At 34.8% G+C, this 19,997-nt stretch overlaps 1 protein-coding gene across 1 annotated transcript in view; it reads left to right on the forward strand.

Annotated features, from left to right (window-relative positions):
- The window catches only part of LRRIQ1 (leucine rich repeats and IQ motif containing 1), a 234,048-nt gene that overhangs the window by 132,807 nt on the left and 81,244 nt on the right, over positions 1 to 19,997 (forward strand). The window contains exon 24 of the mRNA XM_063646532.1: positions 2,689 to 2,790. Coding sequence (XP_063502602.1) covers positions 2,689 to 2,790 — 102 coding nt within the window. The remainder of the gene's footprint in view (positions 1 to 2,688; positions 2,791 to 19,997) is intronic.

The following is a 19,997-nucleotide window of genomic DNA, read 5'->3' on the forward strand; positions in this document are numbered from 1 at the left end:
TAGGTATATCTCCCAATGCTATCCCTCCCCCCTCCCCCCAACCCACAACAGTCCCCGAAGTGTGATGTTCCCCTTCCTGTGTCCATGTGTTCTCATTGTTCAATTCCCACCTATGAGTGAGAATATGCGGTGTTTGGTTTTTTGTTCTTGCGATAGTTTACTGAGAATGATGATTTCCAATTTCATCCATGTCCCTACAAAGGACATGAACTCATCATTTTTTATGGCTGCATAGTATTCCATGGTGTATATGTGCCACATTTTCTTAATCCAGTCTATCATTGTTGGACATTTGGGTCCAAAAAACACATGAAAAAATGCTCACCATCACTGGCCATCAGAGCAATGCAAATCAAAACCACAATGAGATACCATCTCACACCAGTTAGAATGGCGATCATTAAAAAGTCAGGAAACAACAGGTGCTGGAGAGGATGTGGAGAAATAGGAACACTTTTACACTGTTGGTGGGACTGTAAACTAGTTCAACCCTTGTGGAAATCAGTGTGGCGATTCCTCAGGGATCTAGAACTAGAAATTCCATTCGACCCAGCCATCCCATTACTGGGTATATACCCAAAGGACTATAAATCATGCTGCTATAAAGACACATGCACACATGTTTATTGCCGCATTATTCACAATAGCAAATTATATTATTTAAGTGAAATAAGAAACTGTTAAGTATAGAGACGCATACATAATAGGGACATGGTTACTTACCTAGGGGTTTCTTGAAACATTTTTGAACATCTATTTAATACCTATTTCCCCAACACTGGGCAAGTCATTGCTGGGAGATACAAAGATTATGTTTAAAAGGCAACTTACACCTGCTGTTGATTACCACAGAGGAGTAGACTTAAGTGTACAAAACTGACTTTATAATGAATTAAAACATGTAACAGACTATACTGTTTACAATTACCTTATCCCTTGGCTTTTTTTTTTAACTGGGTTGTGTTTTTATTTATTTATTCTTTTTGTATTGAGGTAAGAATACTGCATTATTACCAGTGGTATTTTCAGGGACTATCAAAATCAAGTGATTTTTTTTTCTGTCTAAAAGTACCATGTTTCTTACTTTTTATAATTATCCCTTTGCAATTTGAATTAATTCAAGATTAAATCAATTTATGCTGATGTAATCAGAATGACTGATAAGTAGCACTATTGCTCTTGGAGAATAAAATTATTTTGAGTAACCTTTCTAAATATTTTGTACATATTAAATTATTTGACCTTGATAATAGTATGAGGAAAGTATGATTGTTTTATTATTTGGCCAAGGAAATGCCAAAGAACTTATAAAATATCCATAGCTTCTGTTCAGCGCACTGTGTTAAATGAAATGGAGCCAATTATGGTTCTATGTATTTTTATATATCGCAGTAAATTTTATGAAGAATGTAAGTTTTTTTTCTAAGAATATAAACTGGAAATGTTTCATTGTTGATGTCATAATTACGTCTATTAGCTGTTATTTGTTGAGAACCTACACGAATGTGTGCATGGGACTTGTTTTTTTACACAAATGGTCTCATTAATTTGTACAGTACTACTAGTACTTCAAAGACAATATTACTTCTGTTGGACAGAGGAAGAGACAGAAGGTGAGAACAGTTTTTCCCGAGTCATACAACTAGTAAAATTTGGCACTAGGATCTAACCCAGATCTGCTGAATTGTGATGTTGTCAGAAAATACATAGATCAAATAAAAAGGCAAGAAGAGCAAGATAGTAGAGAGATGGTTATAACACACCAAACAGTTTGTAAGCCCATGGTAATGTCTTTCCTCATTGACTAATTCTTCTTTGACATGTCATTTTCTTTTGTAAATGACTTAGATGATATATAATACTTATTTTATGAAATATATATACACAGATTTTTATTATTCTTACTGATAGTTCATATTGAATTCATAAGAAACTTTTAATAACACCTGAGATTACATATATTAATACTTACGAAATGTACCTAAACATTGTCCAACATTTTCCCTAATCTTGAGAAGTACAATCATTGTGAAAAATGTAAATCATACTTAGTAAAGATGAATTATTACTAGAAGACTAAAGGAAATTGTCAGGTTGCTCATGCTGGAGAATAGCTATGCAAATACTATTTATTTTTGCTACTTTAGCATTTAATTAAAATATGTAATTTTGTATTTACAACATTAAAAATCTTGTTTCTTAATTTGATATATTATGTATAATCTACATTCACAATCTATTTTTTGTAATATTAGTAGATCTTCAATATTCTTGGCTTTGAATATATGGAGAAAATTTATACATCTTTGTTATCTGAAAATACATTAGGGCAAAGAGAAACCATTATTTTAGGTGTTAGATTAATGAAATAACCTTTTCCTACCTGTTTCTTATTCCATTAGTTGTCTTGCTTCCATCTTTTGTATTCCATCTCCCCACAGTTTAGATGGAAAAGTAGAGTATTTCTGTTCTTTAAGTATTGGCTATGTGTTTAATCAGATAACCAATAATACGTACATGGTTGGCTACGTTTCCATGTTATGAAGCTTAATATAATGTCATCATCAATTTCATATAGCTTTATAAAGTGAATTTTTTTTTACTACCACCATATAAGAAATATGTGGACATTTAGAGAAGGAATTAACCAAAGATGAACTTTGCTCCTTTCTTATTCGTTTTGTTTAGATTCCACTGTGCGTCTAGCCTTATTCAAAAACAATGAAAATAAAGTGTCTGTTCCAAAATCACCAAATATGGTACAGCCCAGAAGAGATGGTTACTTCGAAGGTATGGCTTAATAACAGATACATAGAGAGGTAAAAAGATAAAGAAAGATTAAAAGAATTGTATTTACAATAAATTTTTTATTCTTAATTATAAAGTATATATATAAAGAATTATGTATAACATATACTTGAATAACTCAAAATATGGCTCTTAAAGCTGAAGTGCTAATTTAGTGTGCTGAAATATTGATATAGTCATTGAAAATTTGTATCAATGTTTACATAAATTTTAATTTTTTTATTTATATATGAACGTTTTATAATGATGTATCATCAGTGACATTAATGTTATTTAAATTTTACAGTGACAGATATATTAACTTGTATCAGTAGAAGTGATCACATGTTGAAATGATATTCTGTTTACTGCCAATTTACACAAATTGTATTAAGCCCTATAAATTATACTCTGGAATTTAAAATATTTTACAATATTTGAAGTTTGCTCAACTCACTGTTGGAGTGAAGGATTTGCACATCTAGGTGGTGATAGTTCTGATTATATCTCTGATTTCAACATTCAGAAAAAACATGAACTTAAATTATTAAACAGAAATATTTAAATGTAGTAAAGTAGCAAGCATGATGCAAAACAGTACAGCAAACATGACTTAAAACGTTTGCCATCTGCTTTCCTTTTAATATTAATGTTTTTTAGTTTTTATGCTATAAATTTATACTACTTTTTTTAGTATAAAATTTTTATTTAGTTTTAAATTTTCATTTTAGTATAAATTTTTTATAATTTAACCTATACTTTGGATAGCAATTTTAATAGAAAAAGGGAATCATATTTTAATGAAAAGGACCTATGAACGTTTTCAATATTTTGTCTTCTATAAGATTTAAATAAATCTTAAAATTTAGGCATCTTCATAGCACGATTGAAAGTGGAAACAGTTTGATTTACATTTCTGTTTTGTAATGTCTAAAACTAAAGAAAAGTTTGTTAACCACCAAATTTACACCATCCTAGAAATGCCTACTGAAGTATGTAGGGTTAGAAGTCATGGAGTCTAGAATTTTCCGTAAAGTAGATAGCAATAGTTTGGGCGCGATGGCTCACGCCTGTAATCCCAGCACTTTGGGAGGCCGAGGCAGACGGACCACGAGGTCAGGAGATTGAGACCATCCTGGCTAACACGGTGAAACCCTGTCTCTACTAAAAATACAAAAAATTAGCCAGGCGTGGTGGCTGGATCCTTTAGTCCCAGCTACTCAGAGGTTGAGACAGGAGAATGGGGTGAACCCGGGAGGCAGAGCTTGCAGTGAGCCAAGATCTCGCCACTGCACTCCAGCCTGAGCGACAGAGTGAGACTCTGTCTCAAAAAAAAAAAAATTAATAATAAAAACATACACAGAAAGATAAATAAAGCAAGTGTGGGAAATTATTGAAATCGTTGGACCAACAGATGATAGTGTGTAAAGGTTTCCTTTACATTCTTTTTTTGTATTAAATATTTTCCATAGTAAAACTTTTAAAAATTTTGGTGCCCATTATCCATGTCAAAACACAATATTATTTCAACAAATATTTATGGATTAATATTTTGATACAATTAAAATATATTCCCAATTTAAAATAAGGCTTGGGTTTTAATCATTGAGTATATTTCATTGTTATAGTCTTAACTCTACCATTTCAGTCTTTTTTTAAAAAATGTAGAAATTCTGCTAAAATCAGTAACAACTCTACAGATATTGTTTATTAAATGGGAATGTTGTTGCATTAGAAAAGAACTGCCTAGGAAGAAAGATAAGCAGGGTGTTTTTATCCTTTAATTTAACACATATCTCAGACTCATAAAGAGAAATCTCTCCTAATATGTTATCTTGCATCCTATCTTGTTCTATTAAATGTGAAGCTAAATTACCATCTAGAATAGTATAATATGTATGTATGATATGTTTATTGAATTGTGTACTGGTATAAAATATGCTAGAAATAGTTCAAAGTAGTGATAAATTCAAAGTGGCCTATAGAATATAAAACATTTCCACATAAGCTTTATGATGTATGATGTTCTATGATTTCGTTTTCTTTCCCCCAAGTGAATTTTGTTTAGTTTGCTTTCTTTTGGAACCAAGTAAAGTACATTTGGCATTTCATTAATTTCACTGAATGAGTTTTATGTATTTACCAGATTTTCTAATGTACTGTAGGTTTTTGTAGTTGTTTGTTTAGGAATAGGCTTGGCAAAAACTGTTTTATATGGAAGATGTTTTTTAACAGTTAATATGTTTATTCTTGTCCCTTTTTATAAGGGGAAAACAGTGATGAAAAGTGAGGCAAAATCATTTGTTCATTGCTGGCCAAGTTGAACCCCATGTTGTCTTTAACTGCTGCTCTGGAATTATTCACTTCAGAGAATCACAGATATTTCCTGATGCCACAGAGTGCAGCTTCCAAAGAAATATCCCAACTAACTCCTACTGCCCAGTAGAGAGTGCCTCCTGAACCCAATTCTTTTGAGATACAACTTTCTTATTATAAAATGCACCCCTTTTAAAAGCACAATACAATGAACTCTACTATATTTACAGTTACATAACCATCACCAAATCTAGTTTTAGAACATTGGAAGATCTTTTATTCCTTAAGAAAAAAAAATCAGATAAAATTAGTGGTTGGGCATCTGATGCCCCCCAGAAAAGTGAGGAAGATCAACATTAAATTTTCCTGTAGGTTCATATTGAATAATTCCTTGTGGAACTGTATCTCAGCACAATGGTATGCCAACACTGTCTTATAATTTCCTTGGTTTTGTTGAAATTGGATCATACTGTAGAACTGCTTGACTATTGCTTTCCAAAATCCACATTTATTTTAGTAACATTGTATAAATTTTAAAAAAATTTACTTTCTATCTCCACTTTGCAATATTGACTATATGGGGTTTCCATGATTCTTCTTACAAATTTGATGTTTATTGTGGCTTTTTCTGAACATCCCTAGCAAAAACATTAGTAGCAAGAAAGGATGGTAGATATATCTCTGTTGGTCTATGATTAAAAGTATGCTTAAATTCAAGGAATAGTTGATATTAAATGTCAAATTATATTAAAAATATAAGGTAAAATATTATACCATTTTAACAGTCCATGTTTTACAGGATGTCCTTCTATTTTTTCTATATTCATAAAATGTTGACCATTTTTGTCTGGCTACCAGATTTAGATCTTTAACCTAATCAAGTCTGAGGAGCCTTTGACCACGCCTGTCCCCAGAGTCACCTCATATATGTGCCATGTGTCAGCTATTAGCCAGTTGTTCCTATGAGACAAGTCTGAGAGCCTGAACACTTTGCAGATTTAACATTGGCTTATTTTATTTATTTATTTATATTTATTTTGAATCAGATGCTTGTCTTTGTTTACCTTTGTTACCAACCTGTAATACCTACTTGGATTTCAGTATCCTATATTGTCTTAGAACTCAAAACAATTTCTTGGTTATTGCCTTGAAGATCTGCAGCCAAGTTTCTTTTTTCTTCTGTTTTAATTGTTTAGTTTGGAGCTCTGACATCATTTATATTTATCACTTGCATAAGAACAAGCATAGCATAATGGACATTAGTGTAGATTCTGGAGTTAGTCCAACACAGTTTGAATCTTGACTTTATCGTTTATTAGCTCTGTGGCCTTTGGGAAGTTGTTTAACGTCTCTGTTTCTCATTATTTTTCATCTATGAAATAAGAGGCGAACAGTACTTAGGCATCGGGAGTATTGTGAGGATTACATAGATTTTATTTGTGAGAAGCTTGGAACACACAATCTAAGTACATATTAAGTGCTCAAAATGTAATCATTAGCAATAGTCATTTTAAAAGTATGGCATTCCTTCTTCTTCTTGTTTACAATTAGTTCTCTTTATTCCATTTATTATTAAGTACTGCGCTGAGAGTTTTACTTACGTTCTCTGATTAAGTGCTTTCAGAAACTTTGAGAAAGGTATTATGACTGTCAACATTTTACAGATGATAAAACTGTAGTATTGAGAGATTGATAGGTGACTTGACAAAGGTTTCTACACAGAAAACAAGTGGCTGAAGGGAAATGGTAATAATTTCTCTGACAAATAAAGCTTGCAAAATCAAAACAAAATACAAATGTTAGAGAAAAAAGATTACCAGGTAACCCTGAAATTTATACCACTTAGAATTAAAATACTTAGGAAAAAAGTAAAGACTAATTATTAAAGTAAGGTAAAACTCTGAGAAAACCATAATCAATTTTGGTTTTTATTCCTTTCTCATAGTTGCATTAATATAATTTAGGATTTCATTTAGTGCCAACATGGTAATGAAGATTTGATTTGTGACCTATAGTTAGCTGCTACCTTGGATAATGTTATTATTGATATTATTATTAATATCAATATTAATAATATTAAATATCAAGTCTGTTAGATTCTTAGTAAAGAGGGACCATTTTAAAAATAATTCCAACTTTTATTTTAGATTCAGGGGTAACATGGGCAGTTTTGTAAATTGTGTGTGATACTGAGGTTTGGGCTACAAATGATCCCATCACCCAGATAAAGAGCATAGTAACAAACAGGTACCGTTTTTCAGCCCCTGGTTTCCTCCCTCTCTCCCCACTCTAGTAGTTCCTGGGGTCTATTGTTTCTGTCTTTGCGTCCATGTGTACCCAATGTTTAGCTCCCACTTATAAGTGAGAACATGCGGTATTTGGTTTTCTGTTCCTGCATTAATTGGCTTAAGATAATGACCTCCATGTTGCTGGAAAGGACATGATTTCATACTTTTTTTTTTTTTTTTTGAGACAGAGTCTTGCTCTGTCACCCAGGCTCAAGTGCAGTGACGCTATTTCGGCTCACTGCAACCTCTGCCTCCTGGGTTCAAGCAATTCTCCTGCCTCATCCTCCCAAGTAGCTGGCATTACAGGCGCATGCCACCACGCCCGGCTAATTTCTTTTGTATTTTAGTAGAGACGGGGTTTCACCGTGTTGCCCAGGTTGGTCTCCTGAGCTCAGGCATCCACCCACCTTGGCCTCCCAAAGTGCTAGGATTACAGGCATGAGCCACCACCGCTCCCAGCTGATTTGATACATTTTAATGGCTCCGTAGTATTCCATGGTATATGTATTCCACATTTTCTTTATCCAAACCACTGTTGACGGGCACCTAGGTTGATTTCATGTCCCTGCTATTGTGACTAGTGCCGTGATGTACATACGAGTGCATGTCTTTTTGGTAGAATGATTTATTTTCCTTTGGGTTTATACCCAGTAATAGGATTGCTGTGTCGAATGGTAGTTCTGTTTTCAGTTCTTTGAGAAATCTCCCGCATTTTGAATCACATGTTTTAATTTTCAGATATATGAGAACCTCCCCACACAGCCTATATTTTTGCTTCATTATTCCTATTTTTATTTATACATAAATTAAGTCATTTTCCTGCCCTCATCTACTGAAACTTCTAAATTTGCTACTTCTAAAGTCAATGCCAAATTCAGACTTCTGGCTTTGGTCAGGGAAGGCAGTTAGCCAAGCCAGGAAAAAAATTTAGTCTGGCCCAACAACCTTCTCAGGAATGCGGGTTTACTTAGTCTTAGCTCCTCCATTCCCTGGGACAATTATACTCGATTTCAAGTCAGATTTTCTTAATTCCCAGTCTGCTGCTGTCATCACTAACATGCTTCCTATTTGTTCTTTTATAAAATAGAAGATTTGCAGATAACTCATGGTTTTATAAACACATATTCAAATAGTTTTGTATTAAATGTTTAAATATTGAATGTATTAAGAAACCTATAACTTCTATAATTTTTACTCCAGAGCATTTCTTTTGTGATACTTTTTACTTTAGAATTATAAGCATTTTCTCCTCCTGACTTCTCCTTTTTAATGACAGCTTAGAGAGCAGTTTATATTGTGTAGATTGCTTTAAAGGAGATCTTGCATCTCCCTAGCTGTTTATAGTACTCGCTAATAGTGCCAATGACTATGTATTAAGAGATGGCAGCATAAATGCCACAGGGCATATGCAGGCAACAAAATACCTGAAGGCAGCCCCGTAAGAAGAGATGCTCATAATTTTATTCCACTGAGCAAGATTCAATAATTAGTCAAAATTATCATGGATACAAATATTTATAAAATGTGATTTATCCGTATGTCAGTCTCCAACAAACACTGTATTTTGAATTACTGTTTTCCTACTAAGTTTTGAGCTCCATGTATTTCTTTAATACCCCTAGCCCTTAGCACAGTGCCTAATGTATAATGGATGCTTAATAAATGTTTTTTGATGAATAACTGAAAAATACAAAGGACTCTGGCATTAAAAAGTTTCAAATATAGATGGAGTTGAAATATGCTTATATAATATTTTTTAATATGCTGTTTGCTCTGCCAAATTAGACTCATTGCCCTATGCAATCCAGAAAAATCTCTTCACTTGGCTAATTTGTATTATCTCAGGCATTTAATTTTTTAGGAAGACTTTTCTGATTCCAGTTTAGAACACCACTCACTGTGTGTCCTGAATAAACTTTTATATGCCATATGTATTATTAGTCAGGGTTCTCTAGAGGGACAGAACTAATAGGATAGGTGTATATATAAAGGGAATTTATTAAAAAGTATTGACTCACACGATCACAAAGTGAAGCCCCACAATAGGCCATCTGCAAGCTGAGTAGCAAGGAAGCCAGCCTGAGTCTCAAAACCTCAAAAGTAGGGAAGCCAACAGTGCAGTCTTTAGTCTTTTGCTGAAGGCCCAAGTGCCTCTTGCAAACTACTGGTGTAAGTCCAAGAGTCCAAAAGCTGAAGAACTTGGAGTCCAATGTTCTAGTGCAGGAAGCATCCAGCATGGGAGAAAGATGAAGGCTGGAAGACTCAGCAAGTCTCTCTTCCATCTTCTCCTGCCTACTTAATTCAAGCCAAGTTGGCAGCTGATTAGATGGTGCCCACCCAGATTGAGGGTGGGCCTGCCTTTCCCTGTTTACTGACTCAAATGGTAATCTCCTTTGGCAACACCCTCACAGACACAACCGGGAACAATACTTTGCATTCTTCTATCCAATCAAGTTGACACCCGGTATTAACCATCACAAGTCCACCCCTTGTCAACTTGAACCCATTCACATCTCCTGACATCACACATAATCTTCAAATAAAGACAGTAATAAGGTCATAATAATGCCTAACCTAACGCAGCTAGTGTTCATACAATCGGAAGTGCACTAATCCTTAACCTAAATGCTATTACATAAAGTTAACAACACTTAAATCCTGTCACGAAGTCAATAAATTTTATGGCACATTATAAAGGAAAAAGAAAGGAAATAAAATGAAGATATTTTCTTAGTACAAGTATATACATGCACAAACAAGTTCTTAATAAAATAAGAAGAAAATACTCTTGACAATCACAGTCCTACCTTCTTCTAATACCCATCCCATTGCCTTCAGCAAGCACCTCAGCAGGTCATGGTTTTTTACCTGGAGGAGTGACCCAAACCTTCATTCCTGAAGGGGCTGGGCCATTTGTAGTCCTGCCTGGAATGGGTTCCTGTAGTTTCCTATTGACCTTAATCACAGGGCATGGTAATACTAAGGGACACCCTAAGGGATCTCCTGTCCCACTCATACTCCGCCTTACCTCCATCACGAAGTAGTAGACTTCATCTTGATACTCTGGGCCAATCACCCCAGCCAACACTGCAGCTCCCTTGTTAGCCTATTGACTTAGAGGTAGGAGGAGCCCAAAGTAGCCAGGTGGCAATCTTAACTTCCAGTTTAATGGAATCATTGTTGTATCTCCTGGTGGCAGCATTCCTCCTTTTGGAACTAAGACCTCTAGGCCAGCAGAATATAATGTCATAGGAACAGGAAGCAAAAATTTTGCTAGTGGGTCACTAGGGGTGATGGTGAGTGGTGCCACTTCCAATTCTGCCCCTTAATTCCTGGACCTGTGAATCCTGGCTATGGGAGAAACAGTACCATATATTGGACACTGATTCAGGGCATACACAGCCTTCTGGAGAACTTTGCCCCAGGCCTACAAAGTATTGTCACCTATTTTGTATTGTAATTGTGACTTCAAAAGGCCATTCCACCATTCTATCAATGCAGCTGTTTCAGCTTCAGATGATGGGGAATATGGTAAGACCAGTGAATTCCATGAGGATAAGCCCACTGCCGCAATTCTTTAGTTATAAAGTTTGTGCCTTGGTCAGAGGCAATACTGTGAGGAATACCATGGCAACAACACATCATCAATAGGGTAAAACTAACCTGTCTCACAACACCACTCACTATGTTTCAATAGTATCCTGAGGAAATTATTATATACCATATAATATAATAGCCTCCTTAGTGTTGCTTATCATTTATCATTTGTACAAGGCACTGTTCTAAGTATTTTATCTCTACTAATTAATGACATTCTCACAAGCAGACTTTTGAGATAGGAGACAAAACTTCATTCCTTTTGGAAAAGATAGTATCAGTAGAAATCTGCCTGCCTTTGCAAGGAATAAAGGATAAAATAGCAAAATCTTGTAATATGTTTTTTGCATGATTTTTATTTAAGTCTTGACTAGTAGGGAGAGAGGAACCTGGAGAAAGAGTTAGTAACAAAACTGAATAAAATTGAAATATAAGTTGGAAGCCCTTAGATAATTGAAGATCAGGAGCTATGTTTTGATTTTTTTAATGTGATATGATAGCTGTTGACATAATTATCTAAAATCTTTTCATGGCCTCCTGTTGTCCTTTGAATAAAAGCTGGACTTGATATTAAATATCATGGCCTACCGGACTGTAATTGTCAAGCCCTCTTTCTGTTCCTTAAGTATGATAAGCACTTTATTATTTTGTAGCTTTTGTATTTCATCCTCTTTCTGCCTAAACAGTGCCCTTAGCATTTTACACAAATGGCTGTCTTATTGTTTCGTTTCACATTTACCCAGTGTAAGAAGCTTTCCCTGTAACACTATTTCACATAGCCTTTTCCTCTCTCTCATAACACCTGTCATTTTGTGGCATTTATTTGCTATTGTCTCATTTATTAATTTAAACTGCTTACTTATATATTGTGGCTCCAGCAATAGTATGGAAGGAGAGCCATGTCAGAATGGTTTATTCTTATATCCTCAGCACTTAGAGCAGTGCCAGGAGTATATTGGTTCTCAATAAATATATGATTAAGAAAGAACGTGAATGTACATGACATCTTATAATTAAAACTTCCTAAATATATTCTAGGCAGTATCACACCATTTAGTAATTCAAGGTTTGAAATAAATTTCAATTTTCTACAGAAAAAATAAATCTGATTAGAGAATTTGGTCCAGTGAAGCATAAAACAAACTATAACTTTTAAAACATTTATATCTGGATAAGGTAGATTCAGGGAATGGCAATCTAAGGTCTGAGAGCAACCTATGCAACTATTTTTTAATCCAAATCAGTTATAAATAGTTCATATTTTTTGTATTTCCCCCTAATTCTGCCATAATTGAATATTTGTGTTCTATTCCAAAGTATGTATTTGTATGTGCATATTATATATATATGTACTTAAATGCTGATATGAAGTCAGTAAAACTTACATCACATAATAAAGGAAAAAGAAAGGAAATAAAGTGAAGATATTTTCTTAGTACAAGCATATACATGCACAAACATGTTCTTAACAAAATTAGGAGTTATATATACTATGCATATACAAAAAGTTGTATATGCATAGTATGTGCACATATTATATGTATATATAATTTACATATCCCATGTATAAATATATATAACATATATACTTTATAGATACACTTTTTATACATATATGTGTGTATATATGAGAGATATGTATATGGTTAAATTTTTAAATGGGAAGAGATTTCAGAACTCTTAAGAGTTTTTTGAAATGGACCATAAGTAGCCTGTGTACTTTTTGTTAAAAAAAAAAGAGGACTTCCACTTCTCATAATAGAGGACTATGTAATTCTGATCAACTGTACTTCAGAGAACAACTACAAAAGCTGGAAAATTTTTGTTTTAAAAATTTCAGTGAAGTCATTGGAGACCTAACAAGTAAGAAATTATAAGTCAAGAAGGAAATCCAAAGAGCTGAGAAGCTGAGAAAAATTTTTGATGTTACTTGCCTAGGTCAACTGGAAATAGATTTTTCACTAGCCTCTTACCTGAAACAAAAATAAATCATCTCCAAAAATAGATAACATAATTCTAGACTTCTTTTTAACTCCACAATTTTTCATATAAAATATCTGGCACACAGTGAAAAATAGACATGGAAAGAGATGAGACATCATTATTGAACAAGAGAAACAATAGACGATTTAAGTAGAGCCAATGAGACTTTAGATAATGGAGATTTAAAAATAAATGTACGTAGTATCTTTGAGGATATGGAAGAAGAGATTGAGAATTTCAGCAGGATATTAAACCTATAAAAATATCCAAATAGAAAGTTTATAACTTAAAACCACGACTGAACTTAAAAATTCAATGGATAGATTCAGCTACAGATTAATCAAAAGTGAAGAGAGAATTAGTCAACTGAAACACATTTAGAATCCAATAAAGGGAAGTGTTAGGCAGTGGAGTACAAGTAACATTTGAAGGATTTATGGTTGAATATTTACCAAAAGCGAAGAAAAATCTGAAGTTGTAAATGCAAGAAACTTAATGTGCATAAAGAAAATATATACAATAAAAACCACATCTTGGCATATCATCATAAAATTGCTAAAATCGAAGACAAAGACAGAAATTTTAATAAGAGCCACAGAAAAGGATACATTATCTTCAAAGAAGCATCAGTAATAAAGCTAACTTCTTCAGAGAAACAAAGCCAGAAGATAATTGTTGTGGACTGAGTTGTGTCCTTCAAAAATTCGTAGGTTGAAGCCTTGATGTCCAATTTGACTGTATTTGGAGTTAGGAACTGAAAGAGGTAATTAAGATAAAATTCAGTCAGAAGGGTGGGCCCATAATCCAATAGAATGAATGTCCTTTTTAGAAGAGGAAGAGACACCAGGAGTGTGTGGGTACAGAGGCAAGCACATATGAAGAGAAGGTGGCCATCTGCAAGCCAAGGAGAGAAGCCTCTGAAGAAACCTCACCTTCCAGCACCTGGATCTTGGACTTTTAGCTTCTACAACTGTGAGCAAAGAAATTTCTGTTATTTAAGCAACCCAGTCTGTAGTATTTTGTTATAGCAGCCCAAGCTGACTAATGCAATAATGTAGTGGTAGCTTCAAAGTGCTAAAATAAGATATCTTCCTCCATGAAAGTTTATATCTAGCAAAACTTCTTCCATCAAAAAGAAAGCAAAGCACGCATACCACCCAGCTCCCCAATTGCTGCTTTCCTGGACAGCTACAAGGAAGAAGAAAGAAGGCACCTGGGTTCCTGAGCCAAAGCTTCACAGAGAAAGTAGAGAAGAATAGTAACTTTGGTGAATTCCATGGCACCCCTTTGTCCCTTGCCCCTTGTAAGAAACGTCTCTGTCATCTGTATCAGGTACCCCTCTACCTGTCTCATAGGACACTCTGTATTTCTGGAATAGCTAGAAATTCTATCCAAGTCTCAGAGAATTACTACAACATCTTGGAAAGTTTGTCATCCTTAAGAATATTGCCCTTTTATCTAAACTAGGCTACATGAATTAATGAAGTAACAATGGATTTAGACTGAGAAAGTCTTCTGTTAAATCTTGCATAGACACTCACTAGCTATATACTCCATGTCCTGTTTTTCTCAATTGCAAAATCAGAATACTAGCCTTTACTTCTCATGATATTTTGAAAATTAAATGAGAATCTAAGGGCTTCTGGATAAAAATGATGCAGCTGAAAATCTCCCTAAAATTTCTGTGGGGGTATTTTTAAGATATAGATGAGCAAATATGGGAATATTAGGAAGGAGCAACAGTAATAGAACTTTTTAGGCTAGAAAGTAAATATGTGAGTAATAATGAGAAAGCAAAAGCTTAAACCAGCAATGGGAAAATATGAGAACTGTCTCTATGTCAAAGGTTCAGGAATTGATGGTATTAGGCCCTCTTGATATGAGATGAAGTGGGCATTAAAATAAATATATTGGCCAGGTGCAGTGGCTCATACCTGTAATCCCAGCACTTTGTGAGGCTGAGGCAGGTGGATCACAAGATCAAGAGATCGAGACCACCCTGGTGAACATGGTGAAACCCCATCTTTACTAAAAATTAAAAAAAAAAAAATAGCTGGCATGGTGGTACATGCCTGTAGTCCCAGCTACTCGGGAGGCTGAGGCAGGAGAATCACTTGAACCCGGGAGGCAGAGGTTGCAGTGAGCCGAGTTCGAGCCATTGCATTCTAGCCTGATGACAAAGCAAGACTCCGTCTCAAAAACAATAAATAAAATACATATATTTGTCTTACCTCAACAAAATTTTTAACATTAATTCTGTAATAAAATTCTGTAAATTCTGTAAATTTAACATTAACATTAATTCTGTAAATACGGTCTCTGTATTTGAGATTACCAGGCTTATTTGAGATTCTTGGTGTCTTGTTAAAACTAAGAGTAATTGTAGGAATGTATATTAAATGCTAAGACCCTAGGCCATTCTTCTAATTAGCTTCCAGAATGCTGATGTATGTGTCCTAGTGAGCTCATGCTCCCATAACAAAATACCATAGTCTGGGTGCCTTAGAGAACAGAAATTTATTTCTCACAAATCTGCAGCCTGGGAAGTCCAACGTCAAGGTCTAGCTAATTCAATTCCTGATGAGGGCTCTTGTCTTGGATTGTTGACAGCCACCTGCTTGCCATATCCTTACATGTGCAAATACACTCTTTTTCTCCCTGCTCACTCAGAAAGCTAGAGACTACACACGCAATCTCTCATATACATACACACACACACGCGCGCACACACACACACACACACACACACACACACACACACACAGAGGGAGAGAGGTCTTTCTCTTCTTCTTCTTATAGGACCGGTAATTCCATCATGAGGATCCCACCCTCATTTCCTAATTTAACCCTAATTACCTCTTTAAAGACCCCATTACAAATACCATCACATTGGGGGTCAGGGTTTCAACGTATGAATTTTGGGGGTACACAAATATTTAGACAATCGCATCATGCCTTTAATCTCCAGGCAAGAGATTAGAAGAGTCTTTCTGAAGATTCTTATCAGTGCAAGAGGAAACATCTAAAAACTGACATCAGGTATTACAATATAGGACTCGTGTAAGTCACCTTTAGGTGAAACTCTCAGACGGTAGGGTTTGCCCATTTATGCAGTTTCCTATCAACTTTATAGACCCCCACTCTAAAAGAAGCAAATGACGATCATTAAACAAACTAAAGAAAATATATAACATGAAAATTAGAGAAAAAAGTAGCAAGCATAATAAAGATACCAGATGAAAAACATCTTCAAGAATACCATCAATATTTTCATAGACATACAAAAGGATATGCCCATGAAATAGAATGAGATGCTATAATAAGAAAGAGGGAGATCAGAAACCCAAAAATATCTCTTTGATAGCAGAAATTAAAAAAAAAAACTTGGCAGAAGATATTATTAAATAAGTCTCCCAGAAACCAGAGGAAAAATACAAAATGCTAGAATAACACACAAAAGAAAATATAAATAGAGACTAAGTTCAGGAGGTCCAACATTTGATAAATAATCAGAGATCCAGGCCCGAAGCAGTGGCTCACACCTGTAATCCCAGCACTTTGGGAGGCCAAAGCGGGCAGATAGTTGAGGCCAAGAGTTCTAGATCAGCCTGGCCAACATGGCGAAACCCTGTCCCTACTAAAAATACAAAAAAAAAAAAAAAATAGCTGGGCATGCTGCTGTGTGCCTTTAGTCTCAGCTACTTGGGACGCTGAGACAAGAGAATCACTTGAACCCGAGAGGCAGAAGCTGTAGTGAACCAAGATCACACCACTGTACTCCAGCCTGGGTGACAGAGCAAGACTACAGCTCGAAAAAAAAAAAAAATCTGAGATCCAGAAATAGAGAATAGCAGCAATGTCAACAACAAACAGATGGAAGAAAATTATCAAAGAAATAATTCCAAAAAAAAGTTCCAAAACTAAAGGACCATTTTCCAGATCAAGAGGCCCACTAAATGTTAGGAAAATGAATGAAAATAAACCAATCTTTTTGGCCCATATTTGAAAAATGTCATAAAACCAAGGACAATTAAATGAACCTCAAAGTCCTCCAAAAGGAAGACCAGATCTCTTGCAATGGGTCAGTTATCTAAAATATATTGAATTTCCCAACAGTAGCCTTGGATCCTAGAAAACAATAGAACAGTATTTTCAACATTCTTAGAAAACATTATTTCCAACCTAAAATTATATAAATAGGGAAACTATTAATAAAATTTAAGAATATAAAAGCATGCTGTCTTAATTTATTTCCCTTGCAATCTTGCTCAGAAAGCTACTGAGAGAACTGCTCCACTGAAGTGGTAAACCAATAAAAACTAATACATGAGATCCAACAAGAGAAAGAAGCAAAGGAATTTCATGATGATAGTGAAAAGAGATCTCAAGATGACAGCTCACACGGGCTTAGAGAATAAACATGCCATGATGACAGAGAACACCATGAGCAGTCCTTCTGAGCAGGGAGAAAAAGAGTATATTTGCTATCAATACATTCAAGTATATTAGATCAATTCTAAAGTAAATACTAAAGAGTGTTCTTCAGGCAGAAGAAAAAGACTTCCAGATAAAATCTAGGAGACATAAGAAGTAATAAAAAGCAAAGAAGGGTTACTATATGGTTAAATCTAAATAATCATTGGCTTCGTTCAGGGGTTTTAACAATAATAAGAATTTTAGATGGGTCTATAATATTTATAGTCATGGTAACAATAACATTATGCTTTGGGTTTTTTAAACTATGCATCAAATTACTTATGCCTAAAATGGTTTTTGGCAGGTTTCTTTGTTTTGTTTTGGATGAGTCTTACATTTCTTTCTATTTTTGCTATCTATACAGCAGTGGTGGAATAAAAATCATATTCACCAACTTGGAATTCTGTAAGACAGAGTTTTGACTCTAGTCCAAACCTATGTGATTTTGGTTAAATTACTTAACCTTTCTGTACTTGATTTTCCTCATCAATTAATTGGAACAAGTAATATACACCACATAAAGTCATTGGGTAAATTGAATAAAAATGTATAAAATCTACAAGAATGAGCTCACCTTTAGAATGTGTTAACTAAGATTTAATTCCTTATCTTCCCTATTTATTCTACCAGTACATGTTTATTGAATTTCTGCTCTGAGTTTGGCATTGCGGAAAAAGATGAGGGTACAGTGATCAATGACATAAACACAACCCACGTGTAGTAGAGTTCTCTATCTAGAAGCAGGGGTTGGGGGGTGAGGGGCAACATAAATACTCCATGTAAGTGTATAACACAACTGAGTAAAGCTCTGTGGAGGGAAGCTCATTATGAATCTAGCCCAGAGACATGAGGGAAGAAGTAACACTTGGGCTGAGTTTGAAGGCTGAGTAAAAGTAACTAGGCAAGGTGGGGCCGGGGGGGGCGGGGTTGTGCAGAATGACTATTCCAGACTAAGGAAGGCATGGTCCTATTGAAAGATTTTGAAGACTAGGTTAGCCTGGGCCATTCAAAGAACTGAAAGAAGGTTGGTATGGCCAGAGAACAAGGAGTGAGATGAAGCTGGAAAAATTGGTAAGGCACAGGGCAATTTTAGTCTGTCCTTTTTAGTCCATATTGAGGATTTGACTTTCTATATTCCAATGATTACAGCCACTGTAGGATTGTAAGCAAAAGATAAAATGGTCAGATTTGTTTTCCAAGTAACAATTATGGAACATATGGTGTGAAGGATTAATAGGAAGGAAACAAGAGTAAACACAGTATCAGTCAAAAGATCATAGCAGTGGTTCAGCACAGCGATGGTAACTTAGACCAGGGAGAACATAATAGATGTGGAGATTTAGGTGGAAAAACAGCAAATAAATCATGGTTACCAAGTATGAGTATGTGCAACTTGCATCTCACCTATGGAATGAGAAGAATAATACCTATCTCAGAGAGATGTTGTGAGGAGTGAGATAACTGCTTACCATAGTAAGCGGTGCTCAGTATATGACAGCAATTATTATTTTTATTTCCATTGTCGTTCAAAATTTTTCTATCACTTTCTTTCCTTCTCTCTTAGCAATTGGTGTTCCATTTCCTTTTTATGGCTAAAATTTTCATCTTTCTTTGGATGTTGTCTTACCTGATCCATGATGATCTTCCATGGTGATCCCATATTTAGTTGTCTCCTGTAGTTTGTTTCTTAAATTTCTGTCTCCATCATCTACCTTAGTTTGTTAAAATAAATATGTAGACAAGCTGTAATACTGCCATTGAAAATATCATTCCACCTCCTCCTCAGACCACTATCCCATTCATCTGTCTTTAATCCTTGCCAACCTTCTTAGGCAGTCTAATCAGTGTCTTTATGCCCCACCTTTAGTTATTCTGCATTTTTTATTTTTTCAAAACTCACTTTTGAGCTTTCATTTTCTTCCACTGTCCTTGAGACGGGATTCATGGTGCACATTCTACTCAAATTACATTCATTATAGTAATCAGTGTTAATCTCTTAGTTAATAAATTCAGAAACCTCTTTTCTATCCTCACTGTACTTATCTTCAGTATTTCATTCATCATTCTCCCCAGAATTTATCTTAGTCCCTTACATCTTCACTTCCATTCTCTCTTGGTTCTTCTATTTACCTGGGACCACTCCTTTTTAATTATCTTCTCCATCTATTCCTGTTCATCAAATATAAATATTGTATAGGATTTTGTTCATATATGACCTCATTCTCTACTCAATATACATATTTACTTACTGATACAGCAAATATTTAGTGTGTCAGACATTATATTAGGCTGTAGGGATACAAAGATGAATATAGGGATATAAAAATGAGTAGTACATAGTCTCTGTCTTTAAAAAAAAAAAAGCCAGCCTCTGAGTCCAGTTGAGAAACCTTATGTAAATGGGCAAAACAAAATATTTTAGGAGTGTCCAACACACCTATTCCTATGGCACAATGGAAAGATCAAGATAGAGTACCTACTAATTCTGTTATGTAACCTATGGTTACAGGCAGTAACAACCGAATATCTACCTCTGTCCTTCCTCTTTTT

This window comes from Pongo pygmaeus, chromosome 10, assembly GCF_028885625.2.
Source record: "Pongo pygmaeus isolate AG05252 chromosome 10, NHGRI_mPonPyg2-v2.0_pri, whole genome shotgun sequence".
In the NCBI taxonomy this organism is placed as follows: domain Eukaryota; kingdom Metazoa; phylum Chordata; class Mammalia; order Primates; family Hominidae; genus Pongo; species Pongo pygmaeus.